Genomic DNA, 23,000 nt, shown 5'->3' on the forward strand with positions numbered 1-23,000 from the left:
TCTCCTCAGCACCCGGCCACCCCCGCCACCCCCTGGCTACCCTGCACCTGCGCCCCCCGCTGCCCCCCACACCGCTGACATCTACGTGAGGGCCAAGAACAACCTGCGGCATGTGGAGAGCCAGGCGCTGCGCCGAGAGGTACGGCCCCATGCACCGTGTCCCCCGCACCGTGCCCCATACACAGCTCAAGGGACATACCACCCGGGAGGGACATGCCACCGGGCACCCATCCCGTTTGAGCAGCTCCTGCCTGCACGGGGAGGGGGTGGTCCCAGCTGGAGGCCACATGCCTGCAACGCTGGCCTGCACTGGTGGGGATAGGGCTCAGCCAGGAGCGAGGATGCAGCAGGCTGGGGCCAGTGATGCTCTGGTGGCTCCATGGCACTGGGTGGGCTCACTCCACTGCTGCACCGGCTGGGGCACCCGGCAGCATCCTGCCATGGCAGCCGCGCCCATGCGGCCCGGCGGCACCACAGGCACCATGCCGAGCTGGGCGTGGGCAGCTGCGCAGGCGGTAACCCGAGCGGCCGGCTCCGGTGTCGCCCGCGCCACAGGTGTCGGGTGGCACAGCCAGCGCTGCCAGGAGCTGAGAGGGCTCAGCCAGGCGTGCACAGGTAAGAGGGGTGCAGCCCTCCATGGCGGGCTGGGGGGGCATAAGGATGCAGTAGGTTTGGGGCTGCCCGACCCCCTACCATGGCTCTCGCCACCTCACTGGGGACAGGATTCTGGGTATGGTCAGGGCACTGGCAGAGCTCAAGGCTCTGGAGGACAGGGCACATGGGATGGGGGTCTTAGTAGAGCAGTTTGTGCCAGGCACGTGGCGGGTTTGGGACCCCACAGTGCTCGTTGCACATGGCCTTGGCTCTTTAGTGCTTACCAGAGTAATGGACTGCCTTGGGGAGGTGTGGGTGTGTGACAGAGTGGTGCCACAGTGGTGTGGGTGCCCCATGAAATGGGGCTCAGTGGCACAGACCCTTGTGCCAGACCGGGGCTGGGACTGCCAGAGTGGGAGCCAGGCTTGGCACAATTCCCATGGCAGCTGGAGTAGGAAGCACCGAGCTGACGTTTGTTGACTTAGCTGGGGCTGGTGGCGGTAGCAGCGAGCACCTGGGCTTACTGTGAAAATGCCATGGGTGGAGGTGGCATACGGGGAAATGCAAATAGTGGGGCCCCCAGCAAGGGGAGCACGGCTATGCCACGATGGCACCCCAAACCAAGGGAGCAGACACAGCCCCCTGCAGCGCAGCACTCGGCAGCACAACTCACAAAGCCGCTGTGGAATGCGCCGGGGTGAGCTGAGGCTGCGCTGCCTGAGAGCCCTGTTCAGAGGGAGGTTTGGAAGCGGGCCCCAGCCCCGCGCGGGATAAGCTTCCTGTAATCCGCGGGGCTGGGGCTCGGCACTCCTGTTCCCAGGGGGTTATCCCGGGGGAGGCTTGGACAGGATCCTGGGCACAGGTTTGGGTCACAGTGCCAGGCACTGATGCCTCACGCTGCCAACATGGCACGCAGCCTCTGGTAGAGCCGTTTGCCGAACAGACCCCAGGGCACGCACCTGTTGTCCGTCCCAGCTCTGCATCCGCCCCAAGGCAAACCGCTGGCACGGCCCTACTCCACTACGGCCCTGTGCCACTATCATAGCTGAGGTGGGCTCCCCATTGCAGCTGGCATCGCGTGACAGCAGTCCCGAGGGCCTGCGCCGGGCCGACTCCAGCAGGCGGTCAAGGAATTTCGGCAAGCAGCCGAGCACCGGTGACTACTACAAGCACCTGGGGCACGTTGTGGCCGAGCAGCCAGGCCCCCAGCGAATGGCGCACACCGAGGAGGTGAGCCCCGAGCCGCGAGCCTGTGCACAGCTCAGTGACACGGGCTCCGAGCAACGCCTGCCCATGCTCTCTTCCAGGCATCACCCATCTCGGCGGACACCATGAGCAATGGGGAGAGCAAGTCTGGTGCCGAGCTGCCGCCTCCACCCCCGCCCCCACCACTGCCCGACACCGCCTGCCCGACACCCCCACCGCCGCCCCCACTCGCCGAGACTCCCGCCGGTCCCCGCCGCTCCTCCTCCTCTACGGGAAGTAAGTGGCAGGGTACCGGGTGGGCACGGGGAGTGATCCTGGGCACTGTCCCATTGGCTGCACTGTGACATTGACCTCCTTGGCTCGTCTCCTCCCGTGGCACTTCGGCCGCGCGGCTCCTGACAGCCTTTCTGTCCTTCTCTCCTCCGGTGTCGGCGCGGGGGCCCCCACGCCCGCTCGCCCCTGCCTGCTCTCACTGCTGGCCGCTTCTCTTCTCTCTTGTCTCGCGGTGGCCAAATCCTTCCTCTGCCGCGCGCCCCGCGCCGCCTCTCTGCTTCTCTCCCTAGGAGGAAAGGCGCTCAGGCAGATGAAGAGTAAGTACCGCGGTCCCACGCTCCTCCCTGCTCAGGGGGTGCCCTGGCGCGGGGCACAGCCGGAGAGGCCCTGTGCTGCAGCCACGGGGCACCGACGGCCGCTGGGGCTGTCACCCGCCCGCGGCGCTCCGGCCGCCGGGCCCTCGCTGCGCGTCGCCGGCCGGCGGTGCCACGCGGGAAGCCAAGCGCTGGTGCGGGGCTGCCGAAGGCGCCAGGCAGGGCTGGCAGGGCTGGGCAGGCAGCCGGGCCCCACGGCCCCGCGGACCCGCACACAGAGGGCCTTTGTTCGCGCTCAGCCGGCCGGCGTGACCCCGCCACGTGAGCGCACCGGCCGCTCCCCCGCCGCTGACTGCAGCCGCGGGCTTGGCCGCTGCTCGGCGCCCGCTTTATTAGCGCCGGCTCCCGGCACCGGGGGGTCTCAGCCGGCGCTGGATGGCAGTGCGAGCGTCCCGCTGGGCCCTCAGCACCCGCAGCCCTCTGGCTCCGAGCTGCGGGCGCCGGCCGCGGGGAGGGGGCTTTGCCTTGGCGCGGTACCATGGGCCGTTAGGGACTCACGCATGGCTGGCACGGACGGTGGGTGCTCGCGAGGCGGGTGGCACGAGCAGTGGGAAGAGCATCCCCGGGGTGCAGGTGCCACGCAGCGCTTTGGGCACCGGGCTGGCGGGGAGTCTGGCTCAGGCTGTCGGTGCATCGCTGCCGGGAGCTGCCAGGGGAGTGTAGGAGCCGTCCTGCAGTGGCAGGGCTGCCACCGGCCACGGAGCCATCCCTCCAGAGGCACGCTTCTGTCGCAACATAGTGTCTCGGGGGCATGGAGTGGCATTCGGGGCGGGGGCCAGGCTGGGACCCTTGCAGCTGAGCGTTGGGGTGCTGGGGTGCTGCTGCAGCAGGGTGCCATAGACCCTGTAAGCTGCTCTTGGAGTGCCGGTCTTACAGATCTGTGGAGCTGGGGTGCCAGGCTGTTGAGTGCTGCTGGGGGGTTGCTCCACTGGGGTCTGATGGACCCAGGAGTTTGGTGATGTGCTGTTCCTGTAGAGCGGTGAGCTGGGTGTCTGGATGCTGCTTCAGGGGTGTTCCAGGGGCTTCTGGATGGCGTGGAGGGGGACAGTCAGCCAGCCACCCCTCCACCCCCCTTCCCTACAAGCTGGTGGGGGATTCACAGGGGCAGGGAGATGGTGCTGGTGGGGTGCTTACTGCCCCTTCTGCCTCCCTTCAGGCACCAAGTCCTTCAACATGATGTCCCCCACCGGCGACAACTCGGAGCTGCTGGCCGAGATCAAAGCTGGGAAGAGCCTCAAGCCAACGCCACAGAGCAAAGGCTTCACCACCGTTTTCTCCGGCAGTGGCCAGGCAGGGGCCAACGTAGGTGGTGATAGGGGCCAGGGCAGCCGGTGGCGCGGCACAGCACAGCACGGCAAATGCCCACCGCCCTCCCTCCCTCCTTCCACAGGCAGAGTCGCCAGTGTCCTCCCCGCCACCCACCAGGACGCCCACCCCGCCGGCCACCCCCGAGGCTGCTGGGCCACCACGCTGCCTGGCAGGGGGCTCTCCAGAGCCGGTGCTGAACGGAAGCTCGCCGGTGCCGGCAACAGGCGCTGGGCCAGCGTCGGAGGTGGAGGCGCTGGTGCCGAGCCAGGACGAGCACGGTCGGCCCATCCCCGAGTGGAAGCGGCAGGTGATGGTTCGCAAGCTGCAGCTCCGCATGCAGGAGGAAGAGGAGCAGCGGCGCAAGGTAGGGGGGTCCCACGTGCTGCGGCGGCGAGCGCGGCGCGGGCACTGCCCAAGCAGCTCAGGACCTGGCGAGACGGCGTGCGTGGCATTGCCTCTGGCTCCTAACTGGGCTGGGGACCACCCTACCTGCATGCAGGGGTGTCACACCCCGGGGATGCCACACACGGCGGCAGTGGCACGAGGTGCGTGCGGCGTGGCCTCAAGAGCCCCTTTGCCCTCTCTCCCGCCGCAGCCTGGGAACCGCTCGCCGCCCCTGTGCCGGCGCGGGCCATCTGCCCACGGGGGCATTCCGGGACCCGCCGGGCAGCCGATGCGGGAGGAGGACATGCAGCACCTGGAGAGGCAGCTGGGGAGCCTGCGGGTGATGCACGAGGCGCAGCCGCTTCCAGGGCGGCCGGAGGAGGAGCTGCTGCCACTCGTGCCGCTCTCCGCCCCGCCGGCACCCCGGCGCTTCGCCCTCGCCCACGAGGACGCGCCTGCCCGCGGCAGCCAGTCCCCCACGCTGCCGAGGAGCGCGGCCGCACCACCAGCCCCCCTGAGCGGCCGGGAGGACCCTGGGGCGGGGGGAGCCGGGGGCAGCCCCGGTGCCCAGCACGACGCCCGGCGCGAGATCCTGGGCTGCGGTGTCTCTGTCCGCAGCCTCAAGGCCAACTACGAGGGGCCAGGGGGACCCCCTGCACCTCCCCCCAGGGTCAGTAAGCGCAAGCGGGTGCAGCCCCCTGGTAGCACCCGCCGGCCCATTCTGGAGGAGGAATACGGGGATGGGGCACTGCGGAGGAGCAGGCCAGCGCTGCCAGAGCCGAGCAGCCCGCATGAACGCACCAAGGGCTGCAAGGAGCGCGCCGTCTTCCTCTTCCTGGAGCACTGGAAGAAGCGGGCACTCGCGGCAGGGCCTGGGGAGGAGCGGCCACGGCGGCCGGGGAGGCGGCGGCCGGCAGCGGGGCGGCTGTTGGCCCGCTGGAGGAGCGTTGCCCGCCGGGTGCCAGGGCGTCAGATCCGGCGGCTGAGCCGCACCACGGTGCTGTACTGGCCCCAACACTTCCTGCCCCACGTGGGCGGCTCGCCCATGCCCCACGACAGCCTCCCGCTCGACCTCTTCATGCTGGGCTACTTCCAGCTGCTGGAGATGCCCCTCAGCCCTGAGGAGCGGCGCTTCCGCCACCTCCTCTGCTACGAGATGTTTGACCGCCTGGGCAGCCACAGCTGGCACCGCGTCCGCCGTTTCCACCGCACCGTGCTGGAGCAGGTCGAGGCTGGCCACCGCCACTGGCTTGACGGCTTTGAGGACCTCGTGCAGGAGTTTTTTGGGGATGACCCTGTGGCAGTGGTAGAGAACTTGCCAGAGCCCCCCACCGTGGCCCCGGAAGGGCAGGCGGCAGCAGTGCCGGTACCGGAGCTGGGAGAGTTCAGCGAGGAGGACGTCTGTCGCTTCATTGACCGCAGCTTCTCCTTCTGGAAGGAGAAGGAGGCAGAGATGTTCGACACCTGAGTCCAGCGGGATGCTGCAGGCTGTGCCAGTGGTGTGGCATGGGGCAGCAGCAAGCTCAGGGGACAGCTGTGGGCTGGTGCCCGGGTGGCTCGGCTGCCTCTGTGGCTCGTGGTGCAGCTCAGCTTGGCGGAGGGCTGGCTGCTGTTCTGCTCGGCCCCGGGCCGAGGTTGCCGTGTGTGCCGCTTGCCGTGGCTGTGTGTTGTGTGGGAGGTGCAGCGGCGGGGCTGCGCTCCCCTCTGGTGTGGCGTTTGCGGTGCCGGGGCAGTGTGGGCCCCCGCGTGTCGTGCAATAAAGCTGCGGTGTGCTGCAAGGGCTGGCCACGCCACGCGCTCCTTCCTCCTCCCGGCGCCGGCGGAAGGTGGGCACTGAGGGGCGCGTCGGCGAGCCATGCGCCGGTGAACCCCGCCGGTACCGTGCCAAGCAGGGCGCTGCCAGAAGGATGTGGTGCCGAGCACCAGGGTGATGCTGCGGCCTCACGGTGCCGGCAGTGAGGGCGGGCTCCCGGCAGTGCCGGTAACACGGCTGTCTGTTGCAGGAGAAGGAAGAGGAGGCGCGCCTGGCCAGCATGCCGGCCTGGAGGAGGGACATCCTGCGCAAGAAGCTGGAGGAAGAGAGGTGAGCCAGGGTCTGGGGATGCCGCACCAGTGGGTGACTCCCGCGGCTTTACTAACCCCACTCTTCCCTTTGCCTCCGCAGGGAGCAGAAACGGTGAGTGCCGCAAGCCCCTTCCCTGGGTGGGCGGGCACGGCGGCTCCCGCGGCCCTGGTGACCGCGGCGCCCTGTGCCCCCTGCTGCTAAGCAGGAAAGAGCAGGAGAAGCTGAAGCGGGAGGAGGAGGAGAAGGAGAAGGAGCAGTCGGAAAAGCTAAGGACTCTCGGGTACGATGAGACAAAGCTGGCGCCCTGGCAGCGACAGATCATCCTCAAGAAGGGGGACATAGCCAAGCACTAGCCACGCCACACCGCATCCTGGCTCTTCGCAGCAGGAGGAGACTGGCAGGTCCTCCCATGGACCGCGACATGCTTCGGCATCCTCCTCCTGCCGTGGATGGCCACTTAGCCCAACCCAGAGAAGCCACCCCCACAGCCCCAGGCACCCGTAGCCCCCACTACCCCCACATCCCGCTGCCGCCAGCCCACCGCTACCCCGTGCTGCCCGTTGCAAAGCGAGCTGCGGCCGCGTAGGACGTGCGGCTCCTTGCGCACTGCCCGCCTCTGCCCGGCCGGGCTCACCGCACGCCCGCTGGCACCACTCGCCGTTGCAGCGCGCTCGCCCTCATTACTGCCCCTCCAGAGCCGCCCAAGGCCAGCTTCCGGCTCACCTCTGCCCAGACCGCCTGCCTTTCCAGCGATTAAAACGATAAACCCCGCCAGCAGTGCCCCGCGCCTTCCTGGGGCTCCCCACACCATCCCCCACCCACGCCCTGCTCGCCGACAGCGGTGCCCCCTCACCAACATCACCACAACCACCCCCAACACTCACACCGCCTGCATCTCTGCCAGCACCCACGTTCTCCGTCACCTGTGGTGGCCACATCACCAGTGGCAGTCCTGAGGCCAGCGGTGCCCTGGCTGACACAGCCTTGTGAAGAAAGGGCAGGGCTGGCGGATGGAGAATGCACCACTTTATTGGGAGGGGGAAGGAGCGCCCGGCAGCGGGCAGCCTTGAGAACTATCCCATGGGTTCGCGGTGGGCTCGGTGCCCGCTCGTCCCGCGAGGGGCTGGGCAGCCGACGTGCTGGGAAATGGGGTCCTCCCCGGCCCTGGGAGCAGGAGGACATAAATAGAGGGAACAGGCAGGTGGGAAGGGGACATAAAACTGACATAAAATGTCTACACGGCATAAGTAACAATACTTAGGGGTATGGCTGGGATGAGGTGCCCAGTGAGGTGTAGAGGTGTTGGGACCTCCCTGTGCCAGGGTGCTGACGCTGGGGATCAGGGTCCCAAGGGCAGACTCTGGCGCAGTGCCTCAGCACAGCCGGCCAGCTCCATGCGCTCCAGGGCGGCAAAGACGTGGTCCAGTGTGGCACTGGTCTGCTGGCACCAGCGCTTCAGCATCTCGTACTGCTGGTCGCGGATGTGGACCACCTCCAGCTCTACCAGCTCAATCTCTGCCTCCCGCAGCTCCAGCATCCGCATGAACTCCTTCCAACGCCGTACTGGCACCACGTCGATGACGGCGTAGAGCTGGCTGCCCTGCAGCAAGGCACCGCGGGGCTCCGGGGGTGCACAGAGCTCCCCTTCGTCACTGGGTGGCTCACGCAGCAAGGCCTGGTTGAGGCTCTTTGCTGTGCCAGTGGCACGCTCTGTCCCCTGTGGGGAGCATGGCTGGGTCCAGCACGGGTTGTGCCACCTCCCGGCATTGAACCAGCACCGTGGTGTGGCTGCAACCCTGGCCATGGAGGTGGCAGCCTGTGCCGTGGGGTGGGGACCAGGTGCCGGGGCACCAGGCCAGAGCCTCTTCCTCTTGTGGTAGATGGCCAGGGCACCCAGGAAGAGAGGCCCGGTGAGTCCCAGCAGGATGTACTCCAGACCTGAGCCTGAAAGGAGGAGCAGGAGCATTCCCATCAGCTGGCCAGCATGGTGACTGCACACCACAGACCCTGGCCCCGTTGTTCCCATACCTTGGTTGTTGCTGCCACACACTTGCTGGCACTCTTTGCCACACGTGTCCACGGTGCGCCTGCAAGGAGATGGAACCCATGGGTGCCATGCTGTGCCATGCCACAGGCCCCACATGCATCCCTGGCTGGAGGGTCAATGCTCACATGTGACATGGCCGGCATTCATCACCCTCTCTGTAGAAGTCAGGCTTGCAGCTGCTGTCACAAAGTGTGTCCTGTACCTCCGAGCCTGGAGAAAGGGTGGGAATAAGGCAGGGTGGCACAGCCAGAGGTGGCACAGCTGGCAGGTTGTGCCGTGGGGCAGCTGGCAGCACTCACAGGGTCGCTGGATGAGGCGTCCGGTGCAGGACTGGCACTTCTGGCAAGAGAATTCACTGCACTGCTTGTCAAGGCAGACACGGAATCGGCCAGGCTCACAGCCACAGGCGATGTTTCTGGTGGCCGAGCAGTTGCTCAGCACACTCTGGAAAGCTGCAGAAAGCAGGGGGTGAGCAGCACGGCACGGCACGGCGCTGCATGGCACAGCACAGGGGGGTGTGGTGCCAGCTCACCGTGTTGGTCACACTCATAGCAAGCCTGGCACTCGCTGAGGGTGTTGGGCTGGGTGCGGAAGGTGCCGGCGGGACAGGGGTGGCACACGCTGCGATTCTCAGGGCTTGTGCAGGCCTTGTACAGGAATGTCCCTGCGGGGACAGTGGGGTGACAAGGAGCACGGCCACCTGGAGCAATGCACATGCTGTGCCAAGGTGTGCTGTGCCATGCCACACGGACTGGGCAGCGCTCACCTGCGGGACATGGAGGGCAGCAGCGGCCAGCAGTCTCGATCCAGTTCATGCTGTCAGGGCACTGGCGTCTGTCAGTATGTCTCCGCAGGCGGAGGAGCGGCTGCACCAGGACTCGCTGCCTTTGCAGCACAGCGCGGTCCCGCCACCCCGGGGGCTGCGATTCGCTGGCTGCCAGCCACAGCGCTGCAAAGGTCACCTGCAAGCAGGGAGAGAGCAGGGCTGCAGGCAGACGGGTTGCTCCAGGAGCCTTGCACTCGTGGGGACAGCCCTCACACCAGCTCATGCTGGGCTACCGGAGCCAGAGCCGTACCTGGAACTGTGCGGACAGCGGTGCCTGCACAAGGCTGAGCGGCTGAAGCCGCGGCCCTCCGCCCCAAAGCCGCGTGGGTGTGCTGCCCCAGGGCTGGGAATGCCCCGCGGCAGCCCCTGTGCTCTGCTTTCCCCGCAGTACACGAGCAAGCAGTTTCCTGCTGGCACTGTGGGGGCCACTGTGCCACAGCCTGTGCCCAGGGAGCTGTCAGGTGCCCCCGTGTGCTCTGCAAATGGTGCTTCCAGGCTGGCTGGGAGCGACACCGAGATGCTCCACGTCCTGTGCCAACAGGACCCCCGCCACGTCCCCAGGGATGGGGACCAGCGAGTCAGGCACACGGGCTGCTGGTGGTGCCAGAGATCGCCAGCTCAGGGAGGTGGCGGTAGCCGGGCGCGTAAGGGTTAACGCTGCCAGCTTTGACTTTCCTGGGGTTTATCTCCCTCACAGAGGAGGTGATTTCCTCCCCTAAAGGAAGCCGTGCCTGGCTCACGCTCTCCCGATGCTATCGCGCCCCGTTACGCGCGTCCCAAAGTAGGTCACTGCTCCCCCGCGGGGTGCCAGGTGCTGTCCGCAGAGCAGCCCTGCTCCCCTGGAAGCCCCGGTGGGTGCAGGGAGCAGTGCCCACCCCGACACCCCTTCCACAGGCCGGGCCGGGGGCTGAGAGGGCCGTGGCACTGACAGTGTGGGCAGGGAGCCAGGGGATTCCTCGCTGGGGGCTGGATTTCCCAGCCGTGATGGCCCCGATTACGGCAGTTGAATCATTTTCTACTAAACCCGCCGCCACCGACAGACTGGAAACCGCGCTGGGCCGCCCCGCTCGCAGAGCGCTGCCGGCAGATCCGGGCGGCTGCCTCGGTCCCGGCTGCCAGCGGCACATCTGAGTCACCGCTGAGGCACGACCGTCCCGCAGCGGGGCCCTGCCCGCGCACCCCGCCCGCAGACGGGCAGCTGCCCCTGCCCACCCGGGGGGCAGCGGAGCCGTGGGCACGGGGCTGGCTGTGCGTGGCTGAGCCACCGCCGCTTGTGCCGGGCAAGCGCCTCTGCCCCCGGAACGCGGCCGCCGCTCGGTGCTCGTGTGCCCCCAGCTAGCCCCAACGAGTGTGGGCATAGCCACTCGCCGTGGCACTGCCCTGCCTGCAGCCCCAGGACTGACCCCACGCTTCCCAGGCCGCATCCGGTCTGTGGCCGAGACCTTTACGGCCCCCGTGGTCACGCCACACCGTGAATGTTTTGGTGCAGCAGAGCCCAGCCCTAGCTGTTAGCCAGAGGGGTAAGCGGTTTTGGCGGGCTTGGCACTGGAGTTAATCCATCTTCCTCCCACCCTCCTCCAGACCCGTTACGGCCACAGCCGTGGGACACCCCACAATTGGTGCCAGGGCTCCATGGGACCCCCAGGCCACCGCACTCACCCAAGCCACCCCAGGGCAGCAACACTTCATCCTTGTGGCCGATGCGGCTGGGTCATGCCGGGGCGGTGAGGGGAGCGGGGCAGCAGGTGCAGTGGGGTGTCGGGGCAGCTCCGTGCCCGGGCAGGGTGCCCCGGCACCCCACGGCTGCCGTCAGCAGCACGCGACGCGTGGTGAGTGAGCGCCAGCCCTCCCCAGACAGGCTTTTACACCCAACCGCAGCAGGAGGAAATGCTTTTTTGGAAATGAGTCCAGGGGGTATGAAACCACATGACGGGAGCGCTGGGCGCGGGAGGGACCTGCAGTGCCTCGCCGCGGACCCGGCCACCGCCCTCCCTTGCTCGTTGGCGCAGACCCACGGTAACGGGGGTGGCGGAGGGACGCAGGGTACGTGGAGAGCAGTGCAGACCCCCATCCCAGGGCTCCATCCCCACCCCGAGCTCCAGAACGGGAGGCTGGAACTGGTCCCAGCCCCCTCTTTGTCTGTCGCGGTGGGGCTCCCTCAGCCACCCCGCACCCACCCAGGTGATGGCCGGTCTTGGTCGCTGCTGAAGCCAAAGGAAAGGCGAGGCAGAATGAGCGTGCACCAGCTGGTTTTATTGCTCAGCTGGGACGTGGAGTGCAGCTTAGCATGGGGGGGCAGCCGGGGCTCCGGCCACCGCGCGTGTCCCACCGTGTCTCCCACACTCCAGTCCCAGGTGCTGCCATCCACTGCCACCCCACAGGGCAAACCTGCCTCAGCCCTGCATCATCCTCTCCTGCCACCAGCCCCAGCCTCCTCCCTGCACTGTCCACAGCACCGTGCCACCGGCACCACGTCCCTCTCAGCACCTTCCCCACTCACCACTGCCGACGTCGTCATCCCTTCCTCGCCTGCAAGAGCTGACCCACAGTCTCCCACAGCCCCCCACAGCTCCAGGGCCCCCTGCCCAACAACTCTCATGTCTGTGGACAAGGGGTTCAGCACAAGCCATGTGCCATGTCCAGCTCCGCACCACCATGCCCAGGACATGTCCTCGCCAAAGGGACTGGTCTGCATCCCCATCCATGTCCCCACCAGCGTGGCATCCCAGTGCCTGCTCTGCCCGGCCCCGGCATTACGCTACGGTTAGAAGCAGGAGAAGCTCCTTGGTACATCCATGCATCTGTCCGTTTCCATGCCAGCGGCTCTCAGACCTCCCTGCAAGACACAGAGCGGGGAGAGATGCCTTCAGCACTGGGACTCGGTCCCTGGGAAGCCCCTGGAAGGGCTGGGGCATCCCCTGGGAGCAGGCAGCATGTGCTTACGAGGCCGTCAGCGTGGAGTTGAGCAGCAGCGTGGTCCGGATCCGGTACAGCTGCGCCAGAGTCAGCTTGCGGTGCTGTGCTGACTGGGGGTCCGAGAGGGTCCGGCGGGCAGGAGGTTGGGGGTCACGCCTGAGCTCCCCTGGGAGGGACGCTGGGCTCTCCGCTGGCTCCTCTGGCTCTGAGAGCTCTGATGTGGAGCTGCCACTGCTGCCGGGGGCAGCCTGAGGTGCGGGGTCTTGGCTAGTCCGGGGGGAACCAGCACAGAGGTCAGAGAGGCTGCGGCTTTGGCTTAGGGGGCCTGGGGAAGCGGGGGACAGGAGCTGGGGCAAGCTGGCCTCCGACTTGGACTTAAGCACCCTGGCCGGGCAGGGCAGGAGCTGCACGGGCGTCCGGCGGCGCAGCCGGGGCGAGGCAGGCCGTGGAGCAGGAGGGGCCAGGGAGGGCTCCTGCCCCTCCTCGGCCGTCCCCTCTGGCTGCTGGCCAAAGTCCCGCAGGGAGGCAGGTGAGAGCGTGCCATAGGCGCTGTCGATGGAGGACGAGCGGCAGCCGCTGCCTGGGGAGGCCACGCCGTGGGGCAGGGGAACAGGCAGGGCACCTGCAGGCAGCTCCTGGGTGGGGGTATCGGAGGAGGTGGGGGTCTCGACAGAGGTGCCAGTGCCGATGGAGGTGCTGGTGCTAACAGAGGAGCCGTCCGAGGTTGAGCTGAAGGGTCCTGTGTCCCAGTCTGGGGAGGAGAGCTCGTCGCCACCCTCTGCTGCCACCATGGCAAGCGTCTCGGTGGAGCCGTCGGATGGGCTGTGGAGGCAAGAAGGTGAGGAGGGGCCTGTGCCAGGCTGGGGGTGTGCAGGTGCCCCCCTCCTGCTCCCTACCACTGCTGTGAGTCCGGGCTGGCGCTGCTGTGGTGTAGGATGGTAGGTGAACTGGCAGCTGAAGTGCCACTCTCACCGTCGTCCTCTTCGTCCTCCTCATCCTCCTCCTCCTGCTCCTCCATGCGCCGGCGCTGCCGCAGCCGCTGCAGCAGGTTCTGGGAAGGGGGAGTCATCAGTGAGGAATGGGGTATGAACAGGGGACCCACGGGTCCCCCACCCACCCATGCGCCCTCACCTGGGCATTGCGCACTGCCTCGACCCAGCTGCGGCACAACTGCCCCGTGGTCTGGAAGGTGTAGGCGGCCACAGCACTCCCCAGCTCGTTCAGGTAGATGAGGAGGAAGGAGCCTGTGGGCAGGGGCTGTCAGCAGTGTCCAGGGACCTCCCTGTAGTCCCCTTTATGCCCAGTACTCTCACCTGGGTCTCTGAGCTCTCGGCAAACGACTCTGTCCACCAGCAAGGGCTGCCGGATCACCTTGGTGCGCTCAGCCTTCTTGAAGGGCTTGGTGATGAGGAAGAGGTCGGTGAAGAGGAAGCAGTAGACGTCCATCTGGGGGTGAGAGTGGAGCCATGGGCACCAGTCGGTGCAGAGAGTGAGGGTGGCTGGGCAGAGGCCGGAGCTGAGACCTCCCTGTCCCCTGCAGTCCTCACCTTGCTGTCTTTACCTTCCCGCATCCTCAGGCTGCCCTCGAGGAGGAGCTGCCGGGTGTCTTCCGGGGAGGTGCCGGGGATGGGGGCCGTCAGGTCCAGCCGCAGGAACTCCTTGAGCAGCTGCCAGAAGCCCCCGGAGTCAGCATGGGGTGCATGGGGTAACATGACATGGGTGGCATGGCATGATGTAGCATGGGATGGCTTGGCATGAAGTGACATAGGGTGGCACAGCAGTGTGGCAGAGGGTGTCATTGAGTGGCATGGCATAGCATGAGATGGCAGCTCCATCCTGTCCAGCCTACCTTGTCCACCTCGTCTGTGCTGCCCTCCACCACCTCGTAGGCATCAATCCGGCTGAGGATGGCATCCAGGCGCTGCCGCTCCTGCCGCTGGCGCATCCGCGAGTTGACGTCATTGATGAAGTGCTCCACAGAGCTGATCTGTGCCAGGAGTGGCGGTGGGTTTGAGGGGTAAGAGGGACCACCAACCTGCTGCCCCCCACCCCTGATCCCTTACCATAGTGGTGATGGCATCACGGGCGCGTGGGTCATCCGTCTTCTTCAGTATAGACTTGAGGAGCAGCGGGTACTTGGTGAGGCGCTGGTGAGGTTTCACCAGCATGTCGCTCAGCTTCAGGCGGCTGCACTGCTCCTGCTTCTCAGCCCACTGTGGCACCCAGGCATTAGCCCCAGCCCCAGCCCCAGCCCCAGCCTCCCCTTACCGTCACATAGGTGCGGAAGAGCTCGCTGTCCCGCAGCAGTGTCCGCATGTACTCCATGCAGCCCTCCTCCTCCATGCAATACCGCACATAGGGCTTGAAGAGGGACCCGAACTAGGGGACACGAGGCGGTCACCATGCAGCACACAGCACGGCATGGCTGCCCACTGTGGCATGGCAGCCTCACTCACCATCTTGAAGCCATCGAGGAAGTCAACAGGGTCAAGCAGTGCCCCAGTCCGTCGTGCCTTGGCCAGCACTGAGGCCATGACGCTGCGCCACAGCTTGCAGTGCAGCCGGATGATCTCCCCAATGTTGCTGAAGAGCCGCTCGGCATCCACCTGTGGGGGTGAGGTGGGCGGTGCTGGGGAACAGCACCTCCACCCTGGAGCATGGCAAGGCTGAGGACCCATCCCTGAACACCCTGTGCCTTGCAGCCCTCTCCACTCACCTCACAGAGCAGCCCGGACTCCTGCAGGTTCACCAGGCAGGAGAGAAAGAGCTGTGGGGAGGGAATGGAGAAGCAGTGAGCTGCAGCCACAGCCCCCAGCCCCAGCACAGTGCAGTAGCTGCCAACACTCACATCAGTGATGACTTTGAGGTTCCGGATGTAGGTGGCCTCTGTGTGCAGCAGCTCCCAGATGGCTTCCTGCTGGTGGCATTGCCGGCGCGACAGGACCTGCCAGGCTGAGTGTCAGTGCTGTGCCAGGGCCTGGGAAGAGCCCCTGAGGCTGCCCAGGCACTGTCCCTACCTCTGTGCCCTGGATGATCTGCTGCCAGCTGTCCTCCAGTGTCAGCCCAGCCTCGTCCCCATCCTCCTCCCAGGAGTCGCGGTCAAAGCGGAGCTGGGGCGGCAGCTTGGGCAGCCCGAAGGTGCTGTAGGCATGCAACCTGTTCACCAGCTGCTCCAGCTTCTCAGTCTCCTGGCCAAAAGCAGAGACAGAGCTGGGCGGGGGCCAGTGCCACAGACCACCTCATCCTGCCTGTGGAATTAGGGTCTAGAGCCCCAGGGGGATCCATCCCAGCCCCCCAGCATAGCCACAGGCAGTCCCCACAGCCCTCCCCGTGCCTGCATCCCACATACCCGCCCGAAGGAGCCCGTGCTAGTCCCGGAGCCAAAGAAGCCGCTGAAGCGGCTGGCAGCGCGGTTCTTCCAGGTGTCAGTGCCATTGCTGGGCAGAGAGCTGCTGCTGTGCAGGGCTGGCTCGGGGCTGGGGATGCTGCTGTCCCCCAGGAACTCTGTTATGTTCTTCCTTCGCCGTCCCGGAGCCTGCAGTGAGCACAGCCAGCGTGCCCAGGGTCAGTGCCCAGCACTGCTCCAGGATGGGGACAGCGGCCTGGCTGACCTCGAGCACCGTGGGACAGACAGACACCCCGGGCAGTGGGGTCCCCCGGCCAAGCTCCCCTGCCCGCACTGACCTGCCTACCTGCATCCCGGGGGTGCAGGGCCCCGGGGGTGCAGGACCCCGGGCGCTGCCTGGCCAAGCCCGGCCGGCCATGGACAAGCGGCCCGAGCAGCTCGGGGGCTCAGGGCATCCCGGGGGTCGCAGCACCCGGCCGAGCCGTCCGTCCAGCCGCACTCCCGGCTCGGACCGCAGAGCCGGGGCCGGGCAGGCTGTGGCCGAGCTCCTCCGAAACAAAAGGAGGTGGGGCCAGCGCCGAAAACATAATTTCCCTCCTCGGCAGATAAGCTACCAGAGCTGAACAATTCACCGGCAGAGATCAAAGCCCCCCGGCTGGTCGCGAGAGCTGGGTCACGGCCAAGCGGCTCCCGCCGCCCCGGGCACCGCCGTAGCGGCTGCTCCCGGTGTGTCCCGGGGCCGTTCCGGGATGCGGCCGCTGCCATCTCCTCACCGGGGCACAAAACGCAGCAGGGTCACCACCCTTGCCTGCCACCAAGCCCTGGGAAGCGGCATGCTGCTGCCACTGCCGCCAGCACGGCCCCACACCCTGCCACGTCTGCAGAGCCAGGCGGGAAGAGGATGCCATGCCACCATTCCCATTACTCACTGCGCTGCCACTTCTCCAGATGCCCCGGCTGTGACCAGCCCCATCGCCTCGGTGCCACTTGGGACCCACCTGCCCCCAGGAAGGCGGTCGGGACCGAGACCCCCATAGAGGTGGCTGGTTGCCCTCTTGTCCCCGGGCCCTGCTAGAGCCTTGCCGGTCCTGCAGCCAGGCATCATAGTGCTGGACACGGGTGGCCACCAGCCCTGGCCAGGCAGCCAGGTTGCCACCCTCAGGACCTGTTGGCACTGGACTAAGCACCGTGTGCCCCTGGCAGGACCCTGCAGAGTTTCTCCCTTCAGGCCTGGCACCCTGCTCCCATGGGAGCGACGCCCAACCCGGTCCCACGCCTTATCTGGGGCCAGGGTCCACGGGGCAGGACAGAGCTGCTGTGCTCAGCAGCTGCCAGCAGCTGAGAGGAGGGCTGGTGGCCAGGGCGAGTCCTGGGGCCAGGGTGAGTCCCAGGGCACCGAGCCCAGCCAACAGTGGGGCCCCCAGAGCTCCTGTTTGCCTTTGCTTTGGTGCCAGCCTGTACCTGGCACAGCCAAAGGGCTGATGCCACTACTTGAGCTGCTAGACTGCCATGGTAGAGCCAGCACAGCACAGCACAGCCAGGAGAAAAAGTGGGTCCTGGGGTCTCCAGGGGGATCTTCAGCCCACACCATACATGACCCATCTTCACCAGAGAGAAAGGCTATAGGAGGATCACACATTCTGTCATCCTATCTCCAATTCCTCCCCCCCCAAAGCTAGCACTGGCACTCACCAGGCTCTCAGTGCCCTCCTGGCGTCCTGGCAGCGGCTCCAGCACTGGCCCAAGGAATGCAGCACTGCTGGCAGGGTGCAGGATGGGCAGGCTGGCTGACCGGGCATCTCGCACTGCCTGCTCCACCTTCAGCTCATCCCCGGGCTTGGCTGTGGGAGCATCACCCTGTCAGTGTCCCCTGGGAGCTCTGGAGCAGCCAGGCCTCCCCCGGGGCCCCCGCAGCACCTTTCACCCGCAGGTAGTGTCCCCCGAAGCGATAGGCCTCAAACTGCAGGGACAGCGGCGTGTGGGACTGGTCCAGGTAGATGTCCACTTTGCCCAGCTCAATTGCCTTCCTCTCAAAGACTGGCAGCAGCACTTCCCTGCAGGACACAGGCCCCACATTTGTCTCTGCATCTGTCCCCACGCTGTCCCTTGTCCTATCCCCAGCAGACTCACCCCAGCGACTTCTTCTTCACAGCTGGCACGATCTCTGCCTCGATGTCGATGCTGAGGTCAAACTTCAAGGTGAAGCACTCCTTGCTGGGGTCCTGGGGGCAGGTGGCAGCTGCTTGCCCAGCGGTCCCTCCCTCCCTCCCACCAGGGCCATCCTGCTGCCCTGCCGAGTGCCCCACGGAGAGGAGCCGGTGCCTTACGTCCGTGTGCCTGCGCCAGGCCTTCTTCTTGGGCAGCTTCAGCGCCGAGCTCCTGCGCTCCCTGCGGGCACAGGGAGGGCAGGGTGACAGGGATGCCGCGGGCTGGGGCAGCACACGGGCTGTGCAGGGCCAGGGGCTCACCCTCTGCTCTCTGCCGGACCCTCCTCCTCCTCCTCCACATCAGAGGCAGGGCTGGTGCGCGGGGGGCACGAACGTGTTGACATGTTGCGGGCCAGGATGGAGCCTGCAAGCGGGCATCGAGCTGGGCTGTGACAGCTCCCCCAGCCCCTTGCTGGCTCCTGCTGCATCCCACTCCCACCCCTGCGTGCATTCCATCCCATCCCACTCCCATCCCTGCGCCGCCCCACAGCCGCAGAGCCGCGGGGGCAGCGGTGCCACGGCTGGGTCGGGCTCACCTTGCGGGGACAGCTCGAAGCGGATGTGGCCATCGAAGTGCATGGCGCCATGGAGGCGGCCATCGCAGAGCTCACACAGGCTGAGGGGGCCGCTGCGGCTCAGCTGCCGGCACTCTGCGTGGTGGCATTCCTGCGGGGACATGAGTCCATCAGGCAGGGCCTGCCCGCGGCTGCCAGCTGGGGCGCGTTTGCAGGAGGGATGGCCAACACCACGAGCAGCAGGGTCCCCTCTCCCACCCCCAACTGCAGCTGGCACATTGTTCACACGGAATGCTGCAGCCAGAGCGGGCACAGGGAAAGCAGCAGGACCAGGACATGGCCGTGTCCTGGACATGGCAGTGGGTGCTGTAAGGGCATGGTGATGACACGGGGGTTTCTGCCCCACAGAGCCCCTCCCTGCTCCACCGCAATGAGCAGAGACCCGGGGACACCTGCACATGCCGAGGCTCGGACAAGGAGCTGCGGGACAGTCACCTGCACCGTGGCACCAGCACCTCAGCAGGGCCCGGGAGGCCGCCCTGGCACCCCACAGCCCCTTTGTGCTGACGAGAGCCGTGTCCCCGTGGCAGGACGGAGGAAGCGAGCGTCTGCAGACAAACAATGCTCGAAGCCGGCGGGTTTCCTCCGATTGTGTGCGGCCACGGCCGCGGCCCCAGCCCCTCTAGGCATTCACAGCGGGTTATTTTTAAACCCCCGGCCAGGCCCCCAGCACAGTGCACAGCCTGTGTTCTCTGGCCAGTGCCTTTCCCACTGTGGCTCTTCCTGGCCCCGCTCCTGGGGATTGTGGTGCCGCCGGCTACTGCCAGCAAGTTCTGCTGCACCGCTGACACATCCCCGTCCCCGTGTGGGACCCCGCCGCCACCCTGCCAGCGGAGGGGTGCGAAGGTGCTGGGAGGAGACAGCCCTGCCCGGGCTTGCCTGTAGCACTCTGCGCTGCTGCGGGGAGGAAGCGCCTGTGCAGCTCCAGCCGCCCCCGCTTCCTGCCCTCCTTCCTCCCGGCGCTGCTGAAGTCAGCGCTGACGCGCTCCCACCACCCGCGCTCTCTCCGAGGGGCCGCTGGTCCCTCTGCAGCACCCCCTGCCATCCACGAGTGTCCTATGGCAGCTCCCAGGCAGCCTCAGCCTCAGGACACCCTGTACCCTCAGCCCTCCTCCGCTGCCACCATGTGTCCCGCAGCTTTGCTGCCATCGCGGCCATCGTGACACCTGCCTGTGGGAGTATGGCCGCGGGCTGCAGGCAGTGCCCGCAGCTGGCACGCGTTCAGTGAGATCTCCGGGACGCTTGGCAGCAGCCCCAGAGGGATGCGGGGCTCCTCATCCATCCTGTGCCAGCAGCTCATCCCTGGAGTCACTCACACCGGATGGCCAAAGCCCTCTGCCCACCCCAGGGATCAGCTCCTGATCCGATCCCCACGGCAGCTCCGCCGCCCCTCAGCAGGTGCCTCACAAAGCAAGAAGGATCACGATCCCGCACCATGATGCTGTAGGATGACCCCCCAGCCTGACCAGCTCCCCCCGCCCACCCCCCCGCTACCTGCCAGGCACCATCGGGGGTCGGGTGACAGCGGCGGGGTGGCCTCAGTCGCTCCCGGCAGTCCCAGCTGCACTCCTGGGCAGCTGCAGCCCAGTGCCACGTGTGCCCCAGCAGCACCGGCCCTGCCAGCCCGGCGTGCAAACAGAGCACCGGCACACCCCCGGTGCGCCCGGGCCGTCCTGCCTGCTGCACCCGAGACACCGCCCGCGGCCCCGCTCTGCGGCCCCGGGACCCGCTGGGAGCCGGGGCGTGGGTCCGGCCCGGCTCCGTACGGCCGGCGGGAGAGAGGGACCCTGAATCTGCTCTGGCTTCACGTTAGCGAGCAGGGGAACAGACGGGCTGTAGCGGATTAGCCCGAATCACGGCAGCTCGGGGAAACGCGTAAACCGCCGCTGTGCCGTTAAATGCCAGCAGGACCCTGACACCAGCAGGGAATACGCACCCGGCACGGCAGGCCAGGGGTGCCGACCAGGGCAGGGGCCTTTTAGGGAGTGGCAGGCTGGGCAGAGCTGTCCGCTGCCCCTTCTCACCCCCAAGTCCCGGGGCAGCAGCTGCCCGGCGCTGCCCCCGCCCCGCAGGACCCACCTTGGCCGCCCTCCTCTCTCCGGCGCAGTCGGGATTCTGGCAGTGCAGCACTGTCTCCTCTTCTGGGCACGGCTCGGCTGTGGAGAGAGGAGGGTCAGTGCCTGGGTGCCGTGGTGAGCCCTCTCCGGGTCCGTGCTGAGGCCCCCACACCAGGAATCCCGGGTTTCAGAGTTCGGCGAAGCACGCGGGCTCAGCCCGCCCCAGAGCTCGTCCAGGGGAATGAAGCCCCGTGCCCAAGAGCCAGGGATGCGTTCCCGCGGGGGAACGCACGGTGACAGAATCCGGCACCTCCTGCTCAGCACCCCAGGGTACAGGATGAGGACACGGACCTGCCCCAGCTCCCCTTGGGCTGGCACAGCGTGGGGCTGCAGCAGCAGCACTAAATCTGCCGCTGTCAGCCCCCAGCGGGGCTTAGGAGCCACTTTAAGCTTTGACAGTTAAATCGGCCTTAGGGACAAATCCTATTTTGAAGGCTTTTGTTATGTGTCGAACCTAATCGTTTAAAAATAACAGACTCCGGGCTGCTCGCAGCGGCAAACGAGCAGTACAGACACCCTCTGGCTGGACAACCCCGCTGCAGGCAGGGATGCACCGTTGGGAAGCTGCCTGCTGGGCAGGGAGCCACTGCCGGGGATGTGGAGAGGCCAGATGGCACGGCTCTGCCACAATGGCACGGCTCTGCCACAATGGCACGGCTCTGCCAGGTGGCACGGCTATTACACCAGCCCAGCGGCACGGGGACTTCCCCGCCACACCGCTTCCATCTCCCGCCTCCTTCCTGCCAACAAAAACAGCATCCACGCCGACCCGAGCGAGACCGCGGCCAAGGCCGGGGTTAGAAACAGTCTGCGGGATAAAACACTCTGCTTTTTGAGGCAGCACTGAAAAAACTGCTGCTTCTGCCTGGAGAGGGGGAGGCAACTCGGAATGGTGCTGGTTGCTCAAGCTCCCATCTGGGGGGCGATCCCGGGGCTGCTGTGGCACCATGGACGCTGCTGGATGACGGCGCAGGAGCAGCCGGGCAGGGCTCAGCTCGTCGCCCTCCGGGAGTAGGGCTAGGAGCCGGGCTAGTAGCCGGGCTGGGAGCCGGGCTGGGAGCCGGGGCCGGGCGCTGCCCCCGCGGCAGGAGCACAATGAGGCCTCTGTGTCCGCGGCTGCCCCGCAGCGCCCGCCGAGCAGGGCCGGCCCCCGCCCCCCGCCGCTGCCGTTTCACTTGACCTATCGGGAATAATAACGGAAACAAATAAGAAATTCTTTCATGCACCCAAGGGAAAGTTTCCCAAACTCACCAAAAACTAGAGGCTGGCCGAAGCGGCCGGCGGTGCCAGGGATCAGCCGCACGCCGCAGCCGCCGGCACGGCCGGAGCCGCGTGGCCGTTCCCAAAAGCCGACCCTGCCCTCGGGTCACACGCGCACCAGGGCCTGGGACACCGGGCTGGGAGCTCCTCGCAGGGAGCCCCGCTTCGGGGCAGAGGCAGGAGCGTGTCCCCACCAGACACTTCGGGGGCTGCAGGAGAGATCCTGTGCCCATCAGCTCCTCTCCCCGCCTGGTCACCTCCTCCTCCTCCTGCTGCCGGCTATGCTATCACAGCCGGCGCTCCCGGTGACGGCAAACGAGTTTTGAAACCGGATCGTCCTTGCGGCAGAGCGCACGGCAGCGACAGCCGGCTGCTTCAAACGCCTGCCGGGGCCGGGGGGAGCGGCGCCGGTGGCACGGGCCGGTTTGCTGAGCGCTCCCCAGCTGCACCTGCAGCATTCCCACGGCATCCCGGCGGCACCCAGCAGCTTCTCCCAACCCCTCGCCCTCGTTGCCAGGGCTGGAGGCTTTGGGCGGCCGCGCTCAGCCACAACCTTGCCCAAAGCCCCCCAGCCACCTACCCCCGAGCTCCTCGCTGACATCCAGGCTGGAGCTCCAGGAGAAGCGCTCCACCGCCCCGTACTCCAGCCCCGCCAGGCCGGGCGGCAAAGCCTCCAGCTCGTAGGCACCCCTCTTCCTCCAGTACAGAAACATCCTGGGGTTGCGGCCGGGGGGCCCCCCGCCGCCGTGCCCGCCCCGACGGGGCCACCGGTGGGACTAACCGAGGGAGACCAGCTCTGGCTTTAAGAGTGGGTCCCGGTCTCTGGACAAGCGGTGCATTGACGCCGCCGGCGGGAGCCGCGGGGCGGCCGAGGGTGCTGCTGGAGGCTGCCCAGCGCCCGCGCGGGGGGCGCACAAAGGGCCTTTCTTCAGCCTCCTACAGACATTGCACAAATTTCACTTTCCACCGTCTATGGAAGACATTCGGCCACGGAGACAAGACGTGCTTGTGATGGAAAGAATCGGCATTAAGAAGGGGGCTTTTTGGCTGCTCTGCCGTCCGTCCGGCTTTTGAGGGGGCAGGAATGCGCCGCCCCGAGCTCCGGTTGTATCCCTGCACCCGTGGGCACACAGGGGGCCCCAGCCTGCATAGGGAAAACCTATATTCAGGGGGATTTTCCTCCTGCTAATCCAAGAAAGCAGCGGATAGGGCTTAAACCCCACAAAGACAACAAAAGATGGCACCTTCATCCTGCCCTGCGCAAAACTGCCAGGCCAAGACCATCCCAGCCTCCAAATTCATCACAGCATCTCCTCCCAGAGGCACCAGGTGCTTCTCAGAGTTTTGTTGCTTCTAGGCACCCTTTGCCAGAAATTCCGTCATAAATCGCTGCTGCAAAGGTAACAGATGCCAATGTATTGCAAAATTAATCCTGCTTGATTTAGTGCATCCTTAATATTTGAAGTGCTGTCACAGATTTCCCATTGATCACGGAACAGTGT

The 23,000-nt window shown here is 66.7% G+C and overlaps 3 protein-coding genes across 8 annotated transcripts in view; 1 reads left to right on the plus strand and 2 right to left on the minus strand.

Moving 5' to 3' along the window:
* ESPN (espin) overlaps window positions 1-6,948 on the plus strand; it is an 11,895-nt gene extending 4,947 nt beyond the window's left edge. Inside the window, exons 8-16 of one of the 2 annotated variants that reach the window (XM_041476653.1) lie at window positions 6-139; window positions 1,663-1,824; window positions 1,902-2,076; window positions 2,364-2,390; window positions 3,604-3,749; window positions 3,838-4,119; window positions 6,143-6,222; window positions 6,304-6,315; window positions 6,410-6,948. In XM_041476653.1, the coding sequence (XP_041332587.1) occupies window positions 6-139; window positions 1,663-1,824; window positions 1,902-2,076; window positions 2,364-2,390; window positions 3,604-3,749; window positions 3,838-4,119; window positions 6,143-6,222; window positions 6,304-6,315; window positions 6,410-6,557 (1,166 nt within the window). In that variant the 3' untranslated portion in view covers window positions 6,558-6,948. The remainder of the gene's footprint in view (window positions 1-5; window positions 140-1,662; window positions 1,825-1,901; window positions 2,077-2,363; window positions 2,391-3,603; window positions 3,750-3,837; window positions 4,120-6,142; window positions 6,223-6,303; window positions 6,316-6,409) is intronic. The other variant, XM_041476654.1, reaches the window with a different exon arrangement.
* Window positions 6,949-7,222: 274 nt separating this feature from the next.
* On the minus strand, window positions 7,223-10,860 carry TNFRSF25 (TNF receptor superfamily member 25). 2 transcript variants are annotated; one of them, XM_041476607.1, is made up of 7 exons: window positions 10,737-10,860; window positions 9,018-9,213; window positions 8,784-8,915; window positions 8,551-8,703; window positions 8,377-8,461; window positions 8,233-8,291; window positions 7,223-8,148 (listed from the first exon to the last, which is right to left on the minus strand). In XM_041476607.1, the coding sequence occupies exons 1-7, from the start codon at window positions 10,764-10,766 to the stop codon at window positions 7,544-7,546; spliced, it is 1,260 nt and encodes a 419-aa protein (XP_041332541.1). In that variant the 5' UTR covers window positions 10,767-10,860; the 3' UTR covers window positions 7,223-7,543. The 2 variants fall into 2 exon arrangements, with proteins under 2 accessions (XP_041332541.1, XP_041332540.1); XM_041476606.1 differs by lacking the exon at window positions 10,737-10,860 and having other exon boundaries at window positions 9,018-10,716.
* Window positions 10,861-11,309: 449 nt separating this feature from the next.
* Window positions 11,310-22,136, minus strand: PLEKHG5 (pleckstrin homology and RhoGEF domain containing G5). 4 transcript variants are annotated; one of them, XM_041476603.1, is made up of 22 exons: window positions 21,490-21,743; window positions 20,201-20,277; window positions 18,083-18,212; window positions 17,808-17,910; window positions 17,667-17,727; window positions 17,470-17,561; window positions 17,257-17,393; window positions 17,032-17,180; window positions 15,343-15,528; window positions 15,011-15,181; window positions 14,842-14,937; window positions 14,710-14,760; window positions 14,450-14,599; window positions 14,262-14,372; window positions 14,057-14,206; window positions 13,843-13,980; window positions 13,541-13,660; window positions 13,307-13,439; window positions 13,125-13,237; window positions 12,890-13,044; window positions 12,021-12,815; window positions 11,310-11,913 (listed from the first exon to the last, which is right to left on the minus strand). In XM_041476603.1, the coding sequence occupies exons 3-22, from the start codon at window positions 18,123-18,125 to the stop codon at window positions 11,904-11,906; spliced, it is 2,964 nt and encodes a 987-aa protein (XP_041332537.1). In that variant the 5' UTR covers window positions 18,126-18,212; window positions 20,201-20,277; window positions 21,490-21,743; the 3' UTR covers window positions 11,310-11,903. The 4 variants fall into 4 exon arrangements, with proteins under 4 accessions (XP_041332537.1, XP_041332538.1, XP_041332539.1 ...); XM_041476604.1 differs by lacking the exons at window positions 20,201-20,277; window positions 21,490-21,743 and adding an exon at window positions 19,616-19,772; XM_041476602.1 differs by lacking the exons at window positions 11,310-11,913; window positions 21,490-21,743 and adding an exon at window positions 22,079-22,136 and having other exon boundaries at window positions 12,017-12,815.
* Window positions 22,137-23,000: the final 864 nt, after the last annotated feature.

The sequence above is a fragment of the Pyrgilauda ruficollis genome, unplaced genomic scaffold, assembly GCF_017590135.1.
Source record: "Pyrgilauda ruficollis isolate IOZ18807 unplaced genomic scaffold, ASM1759013v1 scaffold39, whole genome shotgun sequence".
Lineage (NCBI taxonomy): Eukaryota > Metazoa > Chordata > Aves > Passeriformes > Passeridae > Pyrgilauda > Pyrgilauda ruficollis.